This window comes from Narcine bancroftii, chromosome 6 (assembly GCF_036971445.1).
Source record: "Narcine bancroftii isolate sNarBan1 chromosome 6, sNarBan1.hap1, whole genome shotgun sequence".
Classification (NCBI taxonomy): Eukaryota; Metazoa; Chordata; class Chondrichthyes; order Torpediniformes; family Narcinidae; genus Narcine; species Narcine bancroftii.
The window spans coordinates 47,346,815-47,361,882 of NC_091474.1; the positions used below are offsets into that span (position 1 = coordinate 47,346,815).

General features: G+C 44.0%; 1 protein-coding gene and 1 long non-coding RNA gene across 4 annotated transcripts in view; one reads left to right on the forward strand and one right to left on the reverse strand.

The window, feature by feature from the left end:
- cracr2aa (calcium release activated channel regulator 2Aa) overlaps positions 1 to 12,505 on the forward strand; it is a 91,731-nt gene extending 79,226 nt beyond the window's left edge. For all 3 annotated transcript variants that reach the window (XM_069884886.1, XM_069884888.1, XM_069884887.1), the window contains 5 exons: positions 917 to 998; positions 3,804 to 3,918; positions 6,551 to 6,652; positions 10,263 to 10,339; positions 12,213 to 12,505. In XM_069884886.1, coding sequence (XP_069740987.1) covers positions 917 to 998; positions 3,804 to 3,918; positions 6,551 to 6,652; positions 10,263 to 10,339; positions 12,213 to 12,303 — 467 coding nt within the window. In that variant the 3' untranslated portion in view covers positions 12,304 to 12,505. The remainder of the gene's footprint in view (positions 1 to 916; positions 999 to 3,803; positions 3,919 to 6,550; positions 6,653 to 10,262; positions 10,340 to 12,212) is intronic.
- LOC138736047 (uncharacterized) overlaps positions 4,895 to 15,068 on the reverse strand; it is a 40,858-nt gene continuing 30,684 nt past the window's right edge. The window contains exon 2 of the long non-coding RNA XR_011340069.1: positions 4,895 to 5,219. This is a non-coding gene — a long non-coding RNA (uncharacterized lncRNA). The remainder of the gene's footprint in view (positions 5,220 to 15,068) is intronic.

Here is a 15,068-nt window from a genome sequence, read left to right on the forward strand (position 1 = left end):
TCACTCCTGTCAGAGCTCAGTTCCATTTTCACTCCTTAGCCCACCTTCTCAACTGATTTAGATCTTCTTGTAAACCTGGATATAGGTTATAACAGCACCAATTACAGTGTCACCCGCCAAATTATCAATCAGGTTAACTATATTATTAAATCAATAATATAAATAACGAACACCAGTGGACTCGGAGTACTAACTACTGAACCACATGACTTGGCATAGGCTTAGGGGTACATCTAGCATACTCCTCCACGTCCTGTGGTCGTCCAGCATACTCCTCTGCGTCCTGTACTCATCCAGCATACTCCTCCGCATCCTGTGCTCATCCAGCATACTCCTCCGCGTCCTGTGTTCATCCAGCATACTCCTCCGCGTCCTGTCTCATCCAGCATACTCCTCCGCGTTCTGTGCTCATCCAGCATACTCCTCCGCGTCCTGTGCTCATCCAGCATTCTCCTCCACATCCTGTACATCCAGCATACTCCTCTGCATCCTGTACATCCAGCATACTCCACCACATCCTGTGCTCATCCTGCGTGCTCCTCCACAGCCTGTGCTTATCCAGCAGGCTCTCTGCATCCTGTACATACCGTGTACTCCTCCACGCCTTGAATTCCTTGCATTCTGTCTCCTTTCTCTCTCTCATAGGGTTAATATGTTTCCAATTTTCAATCCAGTGGGACCTTTCCAGAACGAGGGAAATATTGCAAGCTCACAACCAATGCATCCATGAGTTCTACGACCATTTCTTTTAGGGCAAGTGAAGTTGCCTGCTTTTATTCCCATTCGTTTGTCTGGTATTGTTTCTGAACTGAAAGGTCAAAATGATGTTTGAAAAGTTTCACAGAATGCAGACTGAATGTACATTTTTTTTAATAATGGATATGTGGCTTTACATAGATATTGTTTTTGCTTCCAGGTATCGATTACTGTGTAAAGACTGTAAATGTTGCTAACTGTCTGTTGGCTCTCCAGCTTTGGGACACTGCAGGACAGGAAAGGTTGGTCAATATGGGATATTTAACACAGATCTGGTGGGACTGTCCTTGATGTTCTTATCAATGCATAGAATGGCAGCAGTTTGAAAAAATGTACGGTTCACAGAAAGGCCAGATTTACTCCGCAGAGAATGTGCCCCACCACAGCCACAAAGTGAAGGGTTAGTTTGTGCCATGGGGCTTAATGCCATGTGGTGTGTGCTTGGATCGTGGATGGGTAAGTGGACCAGGAAGCCACATTTGTACCACTAAATAAAGTGTGGCATCTCCTCGGATCCAATGAACAGTTTTTGGAATTTATCCACTAATTTTCAAACTTGTTTTATAATTGATTATGGTTGAATTTGAAACTATAGATTATTCAGCTGGTGTTTATCCCTTCAGAGTTTAAATATTATCCTGACATGGGCAATTCAAGCATTAGAATTATATCACTAGCTACAGTTATGACCGGTGAGTAATGGGGTTAATGATTGAGTTCCAGATATTCATTACCTCTATCAATGATTTTCTTGAGAGAACCAGCTGTAAAGTTTTTGAACATGCTGAGGAATGAGTGGGAATAGTGATGAGAATGTAAAGATAATTTAAGTGATGTAAACAAGCCAAGTGAATGGGCAATTACAGGGAAAATAAAATATAACATGGCAAACTGAGGTTATCCATTTTAGAACAGGACTTTGTTCAGATCTATGCAAACCTACTCCACATCAATCTAGTCCTTCCCAACCTCAGCCCCTCTATTTTTCCTACATCCATGTGGCTGTCTAAGATTCTTTTAAATGTTCCCATTGTACCAGCCTCCACCACCACCCCTGGCAATGCATTTCAGGCACCCATCACTAGCTGTGTTTTTTTTAATTATCTCTGACCTCTCCTCTAAACTTTCCTCCACTTATCCAAAATGGATATCCTGTTGTTTTGGCAAATGCCACCCTGGGGAAAAGGAGCCAGGTGTCTGCCCTATCTCTGCCTCTCATCACTCCAAAGACAAAAATCTGAGCTCAATCAACCAGTTCTCTCAGGAGACCAGAATTACACTCATCAATAACCACATGGAGTTGCAACAGAACCTGCTTGCTCTTAAATCCAATCCCTTTAGCAATGAAGGTCAGCATTCCATTTGCTTTCTTGAATACTTGTACCTGCAAACCAACCTTTGGCAATTCATGCACAAATACTCCTCAACATGCTCCAATCATTCACCATTTAAATAATAATCTGATCTTCTATTTTACTTTCCAAAATTGATGTCCTTACATTGTACTCCATCTGCCAGATCCTTGCCTACTCAGTTAATCTGTCTATATCTCTCTTATCGACTCAATTTAATGTCATCAGCAAACTTAGATTAGCCACTTCAAAATCAGTTAATTTAGACCAGTCATTCCCAAAGTGGGCAGTGCCACCCTCAACCCCCCACCCCCCCCCATGGGGGCAGTGGAAAGATCTAAAGGGGTGGTGAGGAAAAAGGGGGCAGTAAGGAAAAAGGGCCGTGGTTCAAACATTTTCAGCAAACTCAGCCTGCCACGCTCATTGTGCTCTATCCATTAGGTGAGAAGGGGGCAGTGGGTGACTGGCCAGGGTGGGTGACTGGCCAGGGTGGTTGACTGGCCAGGGACGGTGACTGGCCAGGGACGGTGACTGGCCAGGGACGGTGACTGGCCAGGGACGGTGACTGGCCAGGGACGGTGACTGGCCAGGGACGGTGACTGGCCAGGGACGGTGACTGGCCAGGGACGGTGACTGGCCAGGGACGGTGACTGGCCAGGGACGGTGACTGGCCAGGGACGGTGACTGGCCAGGGACGGTGACTGGCCAGGGACGGTGACTGGCCAGGGACGGTGACTGGCCAGGGACGGTGACTGGCCAGGGACGGTGACTGGCCAGGATGATGACCGCTCAGGACAGCACAACAAACAAAAAAGAAGTGTAGGCAATATAGTGTGAAAACTGTGAAGACGGTGTGCTGTAAATTTATCCTTTCACATTGCTAAATAAATTCATTTACTATTAAGTTTTATTTGTAAAATACAGTGTTAAATTAGTTGTTATTTTAAATTTGCAGTAGACCTAATAACAAGCAAGAGGATGTGTTCATTATGTGTGTGCATGGTGGTGGGGGGGGGAATGGGCACACTATGGATGTGGTCTTGCAGCCTGATAAAGTTTGGGAACCACTGATTTAGACATACAGCATGGTAACAGGCCCTTTCAGCCCAAGAGCCCATCCCGCCCAATTACTCCCAATTGACCTACAACTCCTGGTACACTTTGAATAGTGGCGGAAACTGGGGAAAACCCATGCATCCCACGGGGAGAACTTGCAAACTCCTTACAGACAAACGCGGGATCCGAACCCTGGTCCCGATCGCTGGCGCTGTGACTGTGTTGCGCTAACCGCTATGCAAACTGTGCCGCCCTGTTGTTGATGCTTTTGGAGAACATTTGTGGGCCCAGCACCAAACCCTACTCAAAATCTACAGGAGGGCATAGATTATGGTAATTGGTGTAAAGATTGGAAGGATTGGTGGATCAGAAGGCAGTTGAGGGTTTAAAAAAAATCCCTCAAACATCTCAGTGACTCCTTGTCTCCTGCAGCTCCAGGTTTGAGATGTGCATCCTGGCCCTTTGGTGTTGGGACACTAACCACTTGTGGGATTAACAAATCAGCAGGAAACTGCATCAAACTGGATCTGTTGTTCATGCTGACAAATCAAAAAAGAATGTTAACAGATCTTGATAGAAGTATTTGATTTACTTCTTTAATTGACGGGGTTCATTGTTGAGGAATTTTTCCTGTTGCAGGTTTCATAGCATTACTAAGCAGTTCCTCCGCAGAACTGATGGAGTGGTGCTGATCTACGACGTCACAGAGGCAGCCAGCTTCCTTGCAGTGCGACACTGGCTGCAGTGTGTGCAGGTACCGCTTACATTTCCTGAAACATTGCAGAAATAAACGTTGTCTCATTAGTTTATGATAATTAAACATTGTAAAACTGCAAAGATTCTTCTTCGCACGCATCAAGCTGAGGCACAGAGCACATGCGTGGTCCGTCAGGTGTGTTCAGCAAAGTAATCTTCCAAAATTGTGGAATAGTTTTGTTGCTACAGCTGGAGGATATTCACCTCAGGACTATAGTTTCTTGTGTTTAGAAGATTTAAAATTGTAAAAATTCTTACAAGGCCTAACAGGCCCAATGAATTCCTGGTCTCAAAATAAGTTATTTGGGTGTTCAGGAATAAGTTGAGAAGTAATGTCTTTAGTCAGAGAGAATCTTGTTTCATGTATAATTAACAACTTAAATATTGATATAAAATATACAAACAGACAGGGACTGATGAGCATAGTCAGCATGGTAGTTTTTCGAGAAGGTGAGGCAGTGGATATTGTCTACATGGATTTTAGTGAGGCTTTTGACAAAGTCCTGCATGGGAGGTTGGTCAAGAAGGTTCAATAGCTTGGGATCCAGTGTGAGGTAATAAATCAGCTGAGTCAATGGCTCTGCAAATGAGCCAGAGCCTCTCCTCCCTGCGGAGTTTGCGGCGGTTCGGTCTGTCATTGGAAACTTGGTAAACGTTTGCAGATGCGTAGTGGAAAGTGTGCTGTCCAGCTGCATCGTGGCCTGGTATGAGGGCACCAGTGCCTCTGAGTTATTTTTTTTTAAACCCTACAAAAGGTAGTAAACACAGCGCAGTACATTTAAAGATTCATACTTTGCTCATTATTTATTACTGATTAATTATATTTCTAGTTTATAACATTTCTCTCTTGTGTATAGTTTACAGCTACCAGTAATTATAATAGCCCACAAGAAAAAGAATCTCAGGGTTGTATGTGATGTCATGTTGGTAAAGTTTTGTGCCTTTCAACCTTGGACAGTTTCAGGACCACAACATTATGAAGAGTACCTCTTTATTAATTTTGCAAAACTCGAGAACTCAATTTACACAGGGTGCACTGTTCTCGAGCAGCTGGTCCTGCAGTAAGTGAGTCTACCAACCGGCCAGATTCTTCTGCTTGTTTACAGTTCTTTATGACTTCTCTGTTCTTTTTCATACTATGATCTCAGCCTGTGGTCGAGCTGGCTTCTGGTCTTCTCTCCTTTTACTGACGCAGTCACCAGCATCTGAAACCATTAGCTTTGATCGTACCTTGCTTTACAACTCTTTCAGGTAGCACCAAAGGGATATCAGTTCCTGTTGCTGTCAACTCTCGCTGACCTAAGATAAAGCATCGTCATTTAGACCCTGGTACATTAGTCACACATAGATTTACACTTCTCCATCGCGCACACAACACATGGACATCAAAGAGGAACATTGCCCTAGGCATTAGCTTGTAACTAACTCTTTACAGTTCATCTTCCCGAGCATTACTCTTGCGAGTCACATGATCTGAGAAACTCCAGTCTAGTGGAAATCTATCAGCTGAAGGCAACATGCATCGGGGGCTCCTCACTTCTCTAAAATATTTTTTCAATCCTCTCAGCATTCTTTCACAAGGCAGCAAGACACGTAGACCTTAATTAAAATTGATCAGTCTACACTGGCAGACCCTGTGGTGATACACCATTTGCAGGGGGCGACCTGTATACCTGCAGGAAGATCATCAGAGGACAGACCACACCTGGCCGGCTGTCAATCAGCCGACCTGAATGGATCAAGCCCCACCCAGTCAGCTGCCAATCATCCACTGGGATATAAGCCACATCTGGCCTCTCGAGGTCAGTCACACAGAATTGCAGCTAACTGCAGCAGAAGACTTTAAGTAGAATAAAGCCTGTTGTTCAGTCTTTTGAATCTTGTGTCTGCTTACTCTCACCACAGAACATCATAGACCCTTACCTCCACAATGTATGTACTCAATAAAGTAAAAACACCCATTGTTTTGGGCCTAACCCTTTCTTCAAGATCATAAGGATGAGGGGGATATCTCATTGAGGCCTATTGAATACTGAAAGACCTGGACAGAATGGATGTGGAAATGGTTTCCTATGGTGGGGGAGTGAGTCTTGGATCAAAGGGCACAGATATAAAAACGTCCCTGTAGAGTAGAAATGAAGATGGATTTCGTTACCCAGAAGGTGGTGAGTACATGGAATTCATTGCTAAGTCATTGGGTATATTTATGACTTAGGAGGATAAGTTCTTGATTAGGAAGGGAATCTAGAGTTATGGGGAGAAGGCAGGAGAATGTTGAAAAGGATAATAAACCAGCTAGATTTGATGGACCAAATGGCCTAATTCTGCTCCTATGTCTCATGGACTAGATTAAGGATCAAGAATGGGAATGGATGATGTGGGGGTGATGTGGGAATGGATGATGTCTGGTGTGGGAATTAGTTGCACAAGCATCTTGTGTGGGCATCAGGGTTGGAGATGGTTAGGATGAGGGTTAGGTGCAGTGTTGTCTGGCCTTTGTCTGCTGCCGAGCCATTTAAAACACAAAATGCTGGAAAACTCAGCAAGTCGAGCAGCTTCTGAGGAAATAAAAGTGTTTCCGGTCAAAATCTGGGAGTCGTGTTCATTTCTCATGTCATATTTTGATGCAGGAGGAAGCAGGTGCTGATGTTTTAATCCTCCTACTGGCTAATAAGACAGATCTTGAAAGTGACCGACAGGTTTCGACTGAAGAAGGGCAGCAATTGGCAAAGGTTTGTGTTTCATTAATAGCTGTGTATTTATAATTACATACATACAATTAAAGCTGCTTGTTCTCCCTGATTTGCAAGCAGCCCCTATTTGGCAATGTGAGGCCATGGACAGACATGTTGGTGTGGGTGGGGTGTGGAATTGAGATCTCCGTTGCTAAACAAAATGATCTCCCAAATCTACGGCCAGGCTCTCCAATGTAGAGGAGACCACAATAGGAGCATCAGATGTGTAAATGACCCTGCAGATTCACAGGTGAAGTGTTGCTTCACTTGGAAGGTCTGTTTTGGGCCCAAAATGGTGGTGTGGGTGCAAGTGTAGCATTTCCTGCAGTCACAAGGGTAGGTCCCAAGAGGGCAATTGGTGAGAAGAGAGGAGTGGATAAGGAGTTACAGAGGGAGAGGTCCTTGTGGAAGGTGGAGAGGGAAAGATGAGTCTCGATCACATTGTCGGTAATGGAGATTTCAGACAATAATATATTGGATGCAGAGGCTGGTGGGGTAGTAGGTAAGGGGAAGGAGAATCCTGTTCTTTATGCATCCAGGGGCAGAGAGAGCCTGGGCAGATGTGCGAGTGATGGAGGATATGCGGGTAAGGGCTGAGTTGATCATGGCAGAGGAGAGGACATCTCAGATGATCTGAAATGGAAAACCTCATCCTGGGATCAGATGCAAAAGAGAGAGATGAATTGAGAGAAAGAAATGGAATCCTTACAGGTTGTGAAGAGGTGTTCCTCAGGTAATTGAGGGTTTGTAGAAAATATTTGGAGAAAGTTGGCTTTCCAAGATAAAGACAGAGATCAACCAAGTGGAGAATGGTGCCAGAGATGGACCAAGTGCATTTGAGTTCCAATAGGCAGGAATGCACGGAAACAATGGATCTACTGGACAATGGGCTGAATCGCCTATTTCTGCTACTAAGTCTTATGGTATTTTGTGGATCTTGGGTAAGAGATAGAACTGACTAGTGAGGAATAAGGGGAAATAAAACCAGCCAATGAGGAATGAGGGGAGATAGAACCGGCCAGTGAGGAATGAGGGGAGATAGAACCAGCCAGTGAGGAATGAGAGGAGATAGAATTGGGGAGTGAGGAATGAGGGGAGATGGAACTGGGCAGGGAGGAATGAATTCAAATGGAACTGGCCAGAGGGTTTAGGGGAGATGGAACCAGCCAGTGAAGAATTAGAGGAGATGGAACCAGCCAGTGAGGAATGAAGGGAGATGGAACTGGGCAGTGAGGAATGAGGGGAAATGGAACCAGCCAGTGAGGAACGTGGGGAGATGGAACCGGCCAGTGAGGAATGAGGGAAGATAGAACCGGGCAGTGAGGAATGAGAGGAGATAGAACTGACCAGTGAGGAATGAGGGGAGATGGAACCGGGCAGTGAGGGTTTAGGAAACAATGAGGTTTGGAGACCATGGGAGAGAGAGGTTAGAGATGGTGTGTGAGACGGTGGCTTGATATTCTTTGGGGGGGGGGGGGGAAATTCTGTTGAATAGTTAAGTAAGAGGAGGTTTCCAGAGGTATCGTCTGGCTTCGGCAAATGCCACCATTACCTTCATTACACCTCTGCGCAGCCTGGTTTCTATAAGGATTCTATTCCTTTCCCTCAATTCTTCCATCGCATCTTCTCTCAAGATGTTGTCTTTCATTACTCATCCTTAAAACTCGGCTTTCCCTCTACCTCCATCAACTCAGCCCATACCCACACGTCCTCCATTTCTTGCACTTCTGCCCCTGATGCAAAAAGCACAGGATTCCCCTTGTCCTCTCCTGCCATCTCACCAGCCTCTATACCCAATATATTATCCTCCACAATTTCTATCACCTACAATATGATCCCACCTCTAGATGTATCTTCCTCTCTCCTCCTTCTGCAGGTTCCATAACTCCATCATCCATTCATCCCTTCCCACAAATTGCACCCTCGGTACCTACCCATGACCGCAGCAAGTGCTACACTTTCTCCCATACCTCCTCCCACACCACCATTCGGGGTCCCAAACAGTTCTTCCAATTGAAGCAAGACCCCACTTGTAAATTTGCGAGAGTCACCTACTGCTTCCATTCTGGCCTCCTCTATATCAGGGAGACTGGACGCAGACTGGGAGAACGGAATATTGAGCACCTTCGCTCTGTCTGCATTCCCGCCCCAACATTTCTGCCCATGGTCTCCTGCACTGCCAAACCGAGGTGACCTACAAATCGGAGGAGCAATACCTAATAGTCCGTTTTGGGCACTCTCCAACTGGGTGACATCAACATCGACTTCTCTGGTTTTCATTCAACCACTCCCTGGTCTCCTTCTCTTCCCCATCCCTCTGCCTCCTTTCCTCCAGATCTCCACCCTCTTCCGCCTCAATTCAGAAAGCTATTCTTTCCTATCACATCTCAGCATTTTTCCTTTGAGCCCTCCTACCCATATCCACTTATGACCTCTTGCCTGTGCGACTGTGCTGCCCCGCCCCCCCGACCCCGCTCCTCCCTCCTCCAAAGCATTCAGGGGCCTACTTGCTTTTTACTCAAGCCTTGATGAAGGGCTCAAGCCCGAAACATTGGCTATGTATCTTTATCTTCGCTATATTAAAAAAACTGCTGGGTAACTTGCTGAGTTTCATCAGAATTTTTGTGTAAACTGGGCCTATGTGTTTATGCTGGTCTTGCTTGGCTTAAGATGCTGGATTTTAAAAATTAATCGTAGAACACAGCATGGAAACGGGCCCCTTCAGCGCAACTTGTCCATGCCAACCAAAGTGTCCATCTGTACTAGTCTTATCTGCTAAAATTTTCCCCATATCTTTCAAAATCAAAGCCCGTAGCCGTCCAAATGTGTTTTAAATGTTCCAATCATACCCGCCTCTTGTCACTTCTTCTCGCTGCTCATTCCACATACTCACCACCCTTTGGTGCGGAGAAGCTGCGCATCAGATCCCTTTTAAATCTTTCCCTTCTCATCGTGAACATATGCCCTTTAGTTTTGACTCTCCTGGTCAGGAGGAAAGATATTTGTCTTTATCTATGCCCTTGGTGTATTTATAAACGTTTGGTTTTCTATGCTCCAGGAAAAAATGTTTGAGCCTCTCAGCCTTTCCTTGTGACTCAACCCCTCTTGTTTTGATAACATCCTTAAGAATTGTTTTGCGCCCGTTCTAGTTCAATGACATCTTCCTAGAGCAATTAATCAAGTGGAGGCACTATAAGACCTGACGTCTATAATTGACCCTGGGCTTCAACAGAAAGTACAGGTGAAATGACAGAAGTCTTTTCTAATCACTGGCCAGACACGAGCTAACCCTTATCCAAAGAAGGCTACAAGAAATCAACCGATTGGCATCCACTGGGGAAACTTGGCAAGAATAATCAAGGCTGAATTATCAGTCATGTAGGTGTTGATGATCTATTATGCAAGAGCACTGGGAATTAGCAGCAGTTGGGGAGGTCCTACACCTGGCCCTTCAACCTGCTCAACATGAATGGTCTGAACTCCTCTGTTCCCAATCTCCATAATGTTCAATTCCACAAACTTTCAAAAATTCATTTACTTCTCTAATTATGTAGTCTTCACAATTCTTTGTGTGCATTTATTTTAATATACCAATCCCTTATTGCAGGGATGTAATATGATTTTCTATGAATGCAGTGCTTTCTCTGGTGCCAATATAACTGAAGCCATGATGCATTTAGCAAGGTAAGAGAATAAGAACCTCAAATCAAAAGGTGGTGGGAATATGAAAGTATAATTTCTAGTTATTGGTTTCCATACTTCAACATTTTACCACAGTTAACCCTTTTCATGGACTCACTCCCACACTGTTCCCCTCATTCTGAATGTGGTGTGGTAGTAACAGCAAGGTGTTGGAAATTAATTTTATGGAGATGAGATGCTGCCCTAATATTAAAATCTGATCTCAATATTGCAGCTTTGGTTTTTTTTAATTAGTTTGGAACCTTTTCACTCTGTTCCTCTATGATCTTTGAAATATTGATGCTAAATGGTCTGGGTGTTGAAAACCTGGAATAGAACAGATGACAAATTTTCCAAATTCTGGCATGGCTTTTATGGCAAAGAGGGAGAAGACTCCTCCTCTGGGAAAGAAACATTTTATCTATTATTTGATTTCCCAGTGCAGACAGTAATCAAAACGAAGCCAGGGTCCTCGCCGATGTGGCACAGACTATGACAAGATTGTAAGCTGCCTGAATCCAAATACATCTCGAATGGCAGCTGGTGCATGGGGAGTTCACATAAGAGTCTGAATTTCAGTGAATGGCTTTTTCTGCAAAAGGAAAATGCAAATAATTATGATCTGGGTGAAGGGTTTGTCCTGAAACATTGACAATTCTTTTTCTCCCACTAAGTTCCTCCAGCAGATTAATTTTTGCCCCAGATTCCCTTTGGTAGTTTCTTGTGTCTCCATTGCAAATACTTTCATCGGTTAGGGTGGCACGGTTGGTGTAGCAGTTAGTGCAATGCCGTTACAGTGCCAGCGATCCAGACTGGGGTTCTAATTCCACATTGTCTGTAATTCAACAGTAAGTACAGGTGAAATGACAGAAGTCTTTTCTAATCACTGGCCAGACACAAGCTAACCCTTATCCAAAGAAGGCTACAAGAAATCAACCAATTGGCATCCACTGGGGAAACCTGGCAAGAATAATCAAGGCTGAATTATCAGTCATGTAGGTGTTGATAATCTATTATGCAAGTTTATATGTTCTCCTTGTGTCTGCATGGGTTTCCTCTGGGGGTTCCAGTTCCCTCCCACTATTGGAAACATACCGGGGATTGTAGGTTAATCGGATATAATCAGGTGTCACAGGCCTGTGGGCCGAAATGACCTGTGTGGTGCGCTGAGGTAGCAGCGAGCAAGCACAAACTCAAAAGACTGAACACCAGGCTTTATTCAGGTAAAAGTCTGAACACCAGTTCATGCTTCGGTGGCTCCCGTGTGACTGGCTCAGGAGGGGCCGGCTCAGGTCTATATTCGGGTCAGCTGATTGACAGCCAGCCAGGTGGAGTCAGCCCTTAGGTGGACTTCCTGCAGGTACAGAGATTGCCTCCTGCAGTAGGCTGGTGGTCGAATCACCACAGTCTATTACTGAGTTGTATGTCTTTTAAAAAAAATTTGTTAGCCACAGCCCATTTCAGAGGATTTTTATTTATTTTTCAGGATCTGGACCACATTGTAACGGATAATTAGTTTTATTACCCTTTCAGGAAGAGAAAATAATCTTTTTCTGATGTCTCTACCCATTATTTTACTGGGATTACTGAAAGTGGGATGTGAGTGGATAGAAAAAGGTTGAGAACCATTGGCCTAGCCTGTCCAACATTGTCAAAGAATATATCCATTTCAAGTTTTTGTTTGTAAACCACTGCTCTGCCTCAAATGATTAATATCCTTCCTAAAGCAAGGTGACAAAAACAAACTGTGCATAATACTACATTGAAATTCTAACTAAAGCATAACCTAACTTTTGCATTTAGTTGCCCACGATTTCAAACCCCCTGTTGGCTTTCCCAATTACTTGCAGTATCTATTATTTTGTTTATCCATTAGATGTTTAAAGGAACTGGAAGATAAAGCAAAGGAAAAGTATGTGGAACTTGATAAAGATTCTCCCCAACAGAAATCTTGCTGTTCAAAATAAAGCAGAGAATGAACTCTGATCAGCAAAACCATTTGAAAGAAGCTTGACACCTTCTGAAGCACGGTCTCTGTGGTGGAATTGAAAATGGTTACCTTTTGTGCAATTTACCAAATGGTCGTTTTTCTGTTATATCCTGCCAGTAATTTTCTGGGCTTTGGTTAAGGTTGGATATTCTGTGCCTATTAAATCCCTTGTGATCTTATTATGCAGCAAGTCCAACTTTGGTTAAGTTAAAATGTAGGAATCCGACAGTTAGTCCAAACTAAATCAAGTTGTGCACTTTAATTAATTTGATTTCTGTTGAGTCACTATGTAAATCCTAAATTCTGATTGCATTTAGGAAAACTCTGCAAAAAAAAAATGTCAAACTTAAAGCTCACCTGTCACCCCTGTTATGCATATGAACAGTGAGCTGCCAATGGAAGGCTGATTTATTCATTTCAAAGCTCCAGGTGATTTTCTTTTAGTTTCTAAAGATGATTCTAAGAAACGATGAACAAAGTTCTCCCTGTGCAGTAATTGCTATTTTTATGTATTTGCTCACCAGATGTGAGCATTGCAAACGAAGCCGAAATGTATTCCCACTAAATCAGGTGGCTTGATAGCTGGTCATGGTCAAAGGGAAAGGAGAGTATGGCCATGGGTCTGGGATAAACAAACTTACATTTGGGAAGTGCAGCAGAATCCCCTCCCCTGAGGGTTTCCACACCAGATGCTTCCCCTGAGGGGAAGAAATATTACTAATCTGAAATCACTGGCATTGATTGGCTCTCAGCACCTTGATTTTCTAACTTGCTAGTTTACTGACTCATGTTATCAGATCATTGGGAGGTCACAGTCAAAAGAGCACGATGTGGAGGACATGAATAAGTAACGTTACCATTTTTCTTGCCAAACTTTGCGGTGATTTGCTGCCACAAAATTCTTCACTTTAGAACAGTGTCCGTATTTTGGCATAATTTACTCAGCTTTGTGTTAGTAATGAAGTAACCTCCTCACTGAAGAGCACAAAACGTTGGTTTCTCTTCAGGAATCTGGATTTTCCAAGGAGCCATTACAAAAGGGGTGGCACGGGTGGCGTGGCAGTTAGCACAACACTGGTACAGCGCCAGTGATAGGGAATTAAGTTCGAATCCCATGCTGTCTGTAAAGAGTTACTACGTTTTCCCCATGTCTGGGTAGGTTTTCCCTGGGGGCTCCGGTTTCCTCCCACTGTTCAAAAAGTACTAGGGGTGTAAGTTAATTGGATCTAATTGGATGGCATGGGCTCATGGGTCAAAATGGCCTGTTACCGTGCTATATGTCAACATTTTTTTAAAACCCTCATTGAGTATTGAATTCTGTGCACCAAAATGTGTTAATTTTTATTTTGGGGAGGGGAAGGATGATTTTTTACCCTATTTTTCAGGACATTTCAAAAGAAGTGGTTATATAGAACATGGATTAATAGAATATAAACAGAGTCCCTTCAGTCTATGGTGTCTGGCCAACCTGGGCCAAAGGGCCGATACTCTGCTGTAATGCTAGTCTAAACCAATCCAATCTGCCTGCCACATGGTCCTTTTCCCTCCATTCCCTGCCTCACTGCCTCGTCAGAAGCATTACTGTATCTGCCACCTCCACTGACATCCCATTCCTGACACTTACACTCTCAGTTTATTAAAAAAACACCCTTTCAAATCTCTGTAAACATTCCCCCTCTCACCTTGAACCTGCGCTCCTTCATATTTGATATCTCCATACTGGGGAAAAGATTCTGACCATCTACTCCATTTAAACCCCACAATTTTAAAAAAACTTCTACTGGATCTCCTCTCAGCCTCCATTGCTGCAGGGAAAACTATCCAACCTCTCTTTCTCACCAATATTCATATCCCTCCAAGTCCAAGTTAGCCATGAATCCATTCAATTTTCTCAAACTGCAATAGTTCTTGCCTCATCCACATCCTCCGGCAGCCTATTGCATACACCCAGCACCCTCAGCATATTTTTTAAAAAGTTACCCTCAAGGTTCCTATTCAATCTCTTCCCCCTCATCTTAAATCTATGTCCTCCCATACTCTGGCCAGTTGATCTTGATCAGTTCCTCTCATGATTTTGTATAACTCTATGAGATCACCCCTCATCCTCCTGCGCTTCAAGGAATAAATCCCTAGACTGCTTCATTACTCAAACCCACAAGTCCTGGCAACATCATTTGTAGCCTCTCAAGCTTGACAATATCTTTCCTATAGCACGACAACAAAAATTGAACATAATACTCTAAATGGAATCTCACCAATGTCTTAAACTGTAACGTTCCTCTCAACAACAAATATAGTGTTTTGGATACCGTTGGGGGGGGCGGGGGAAACAATCTACCAGGGACAAGCCATGGTGGTCACGTCTCAGGTGCAGAGGCTGGACCCTCAGCTCAGAAGGGAAGGTAGGAGAAAAGGAAACCTATGGTAATTGGGAACTTGTTGGTTAGGAGAGCAGATAAGGAGGTTTTGTGAACAAGATCAATGCTCCTGGATCGTATGTTGCCTCCCAGGTGCCTGGGTCAGGGGTGTCTCTGATCAAATTCACAGCATTCTGGAGGGGGAGGGTGAGCAGCCAGATGTTGGGGTCCATGTGGGGACCAATGACATAGATAGAGTAGGGATGAGGTCCTGAAGAGGGAATATAGGGAGTTAGGAAAGAAGTTAAAAAGCAGGACATCAAGGGCGTTAATTTCAGGATTGCTGCCTGTGCCACGCGCCAGAGAGGATAGGAACGGGAAGTTG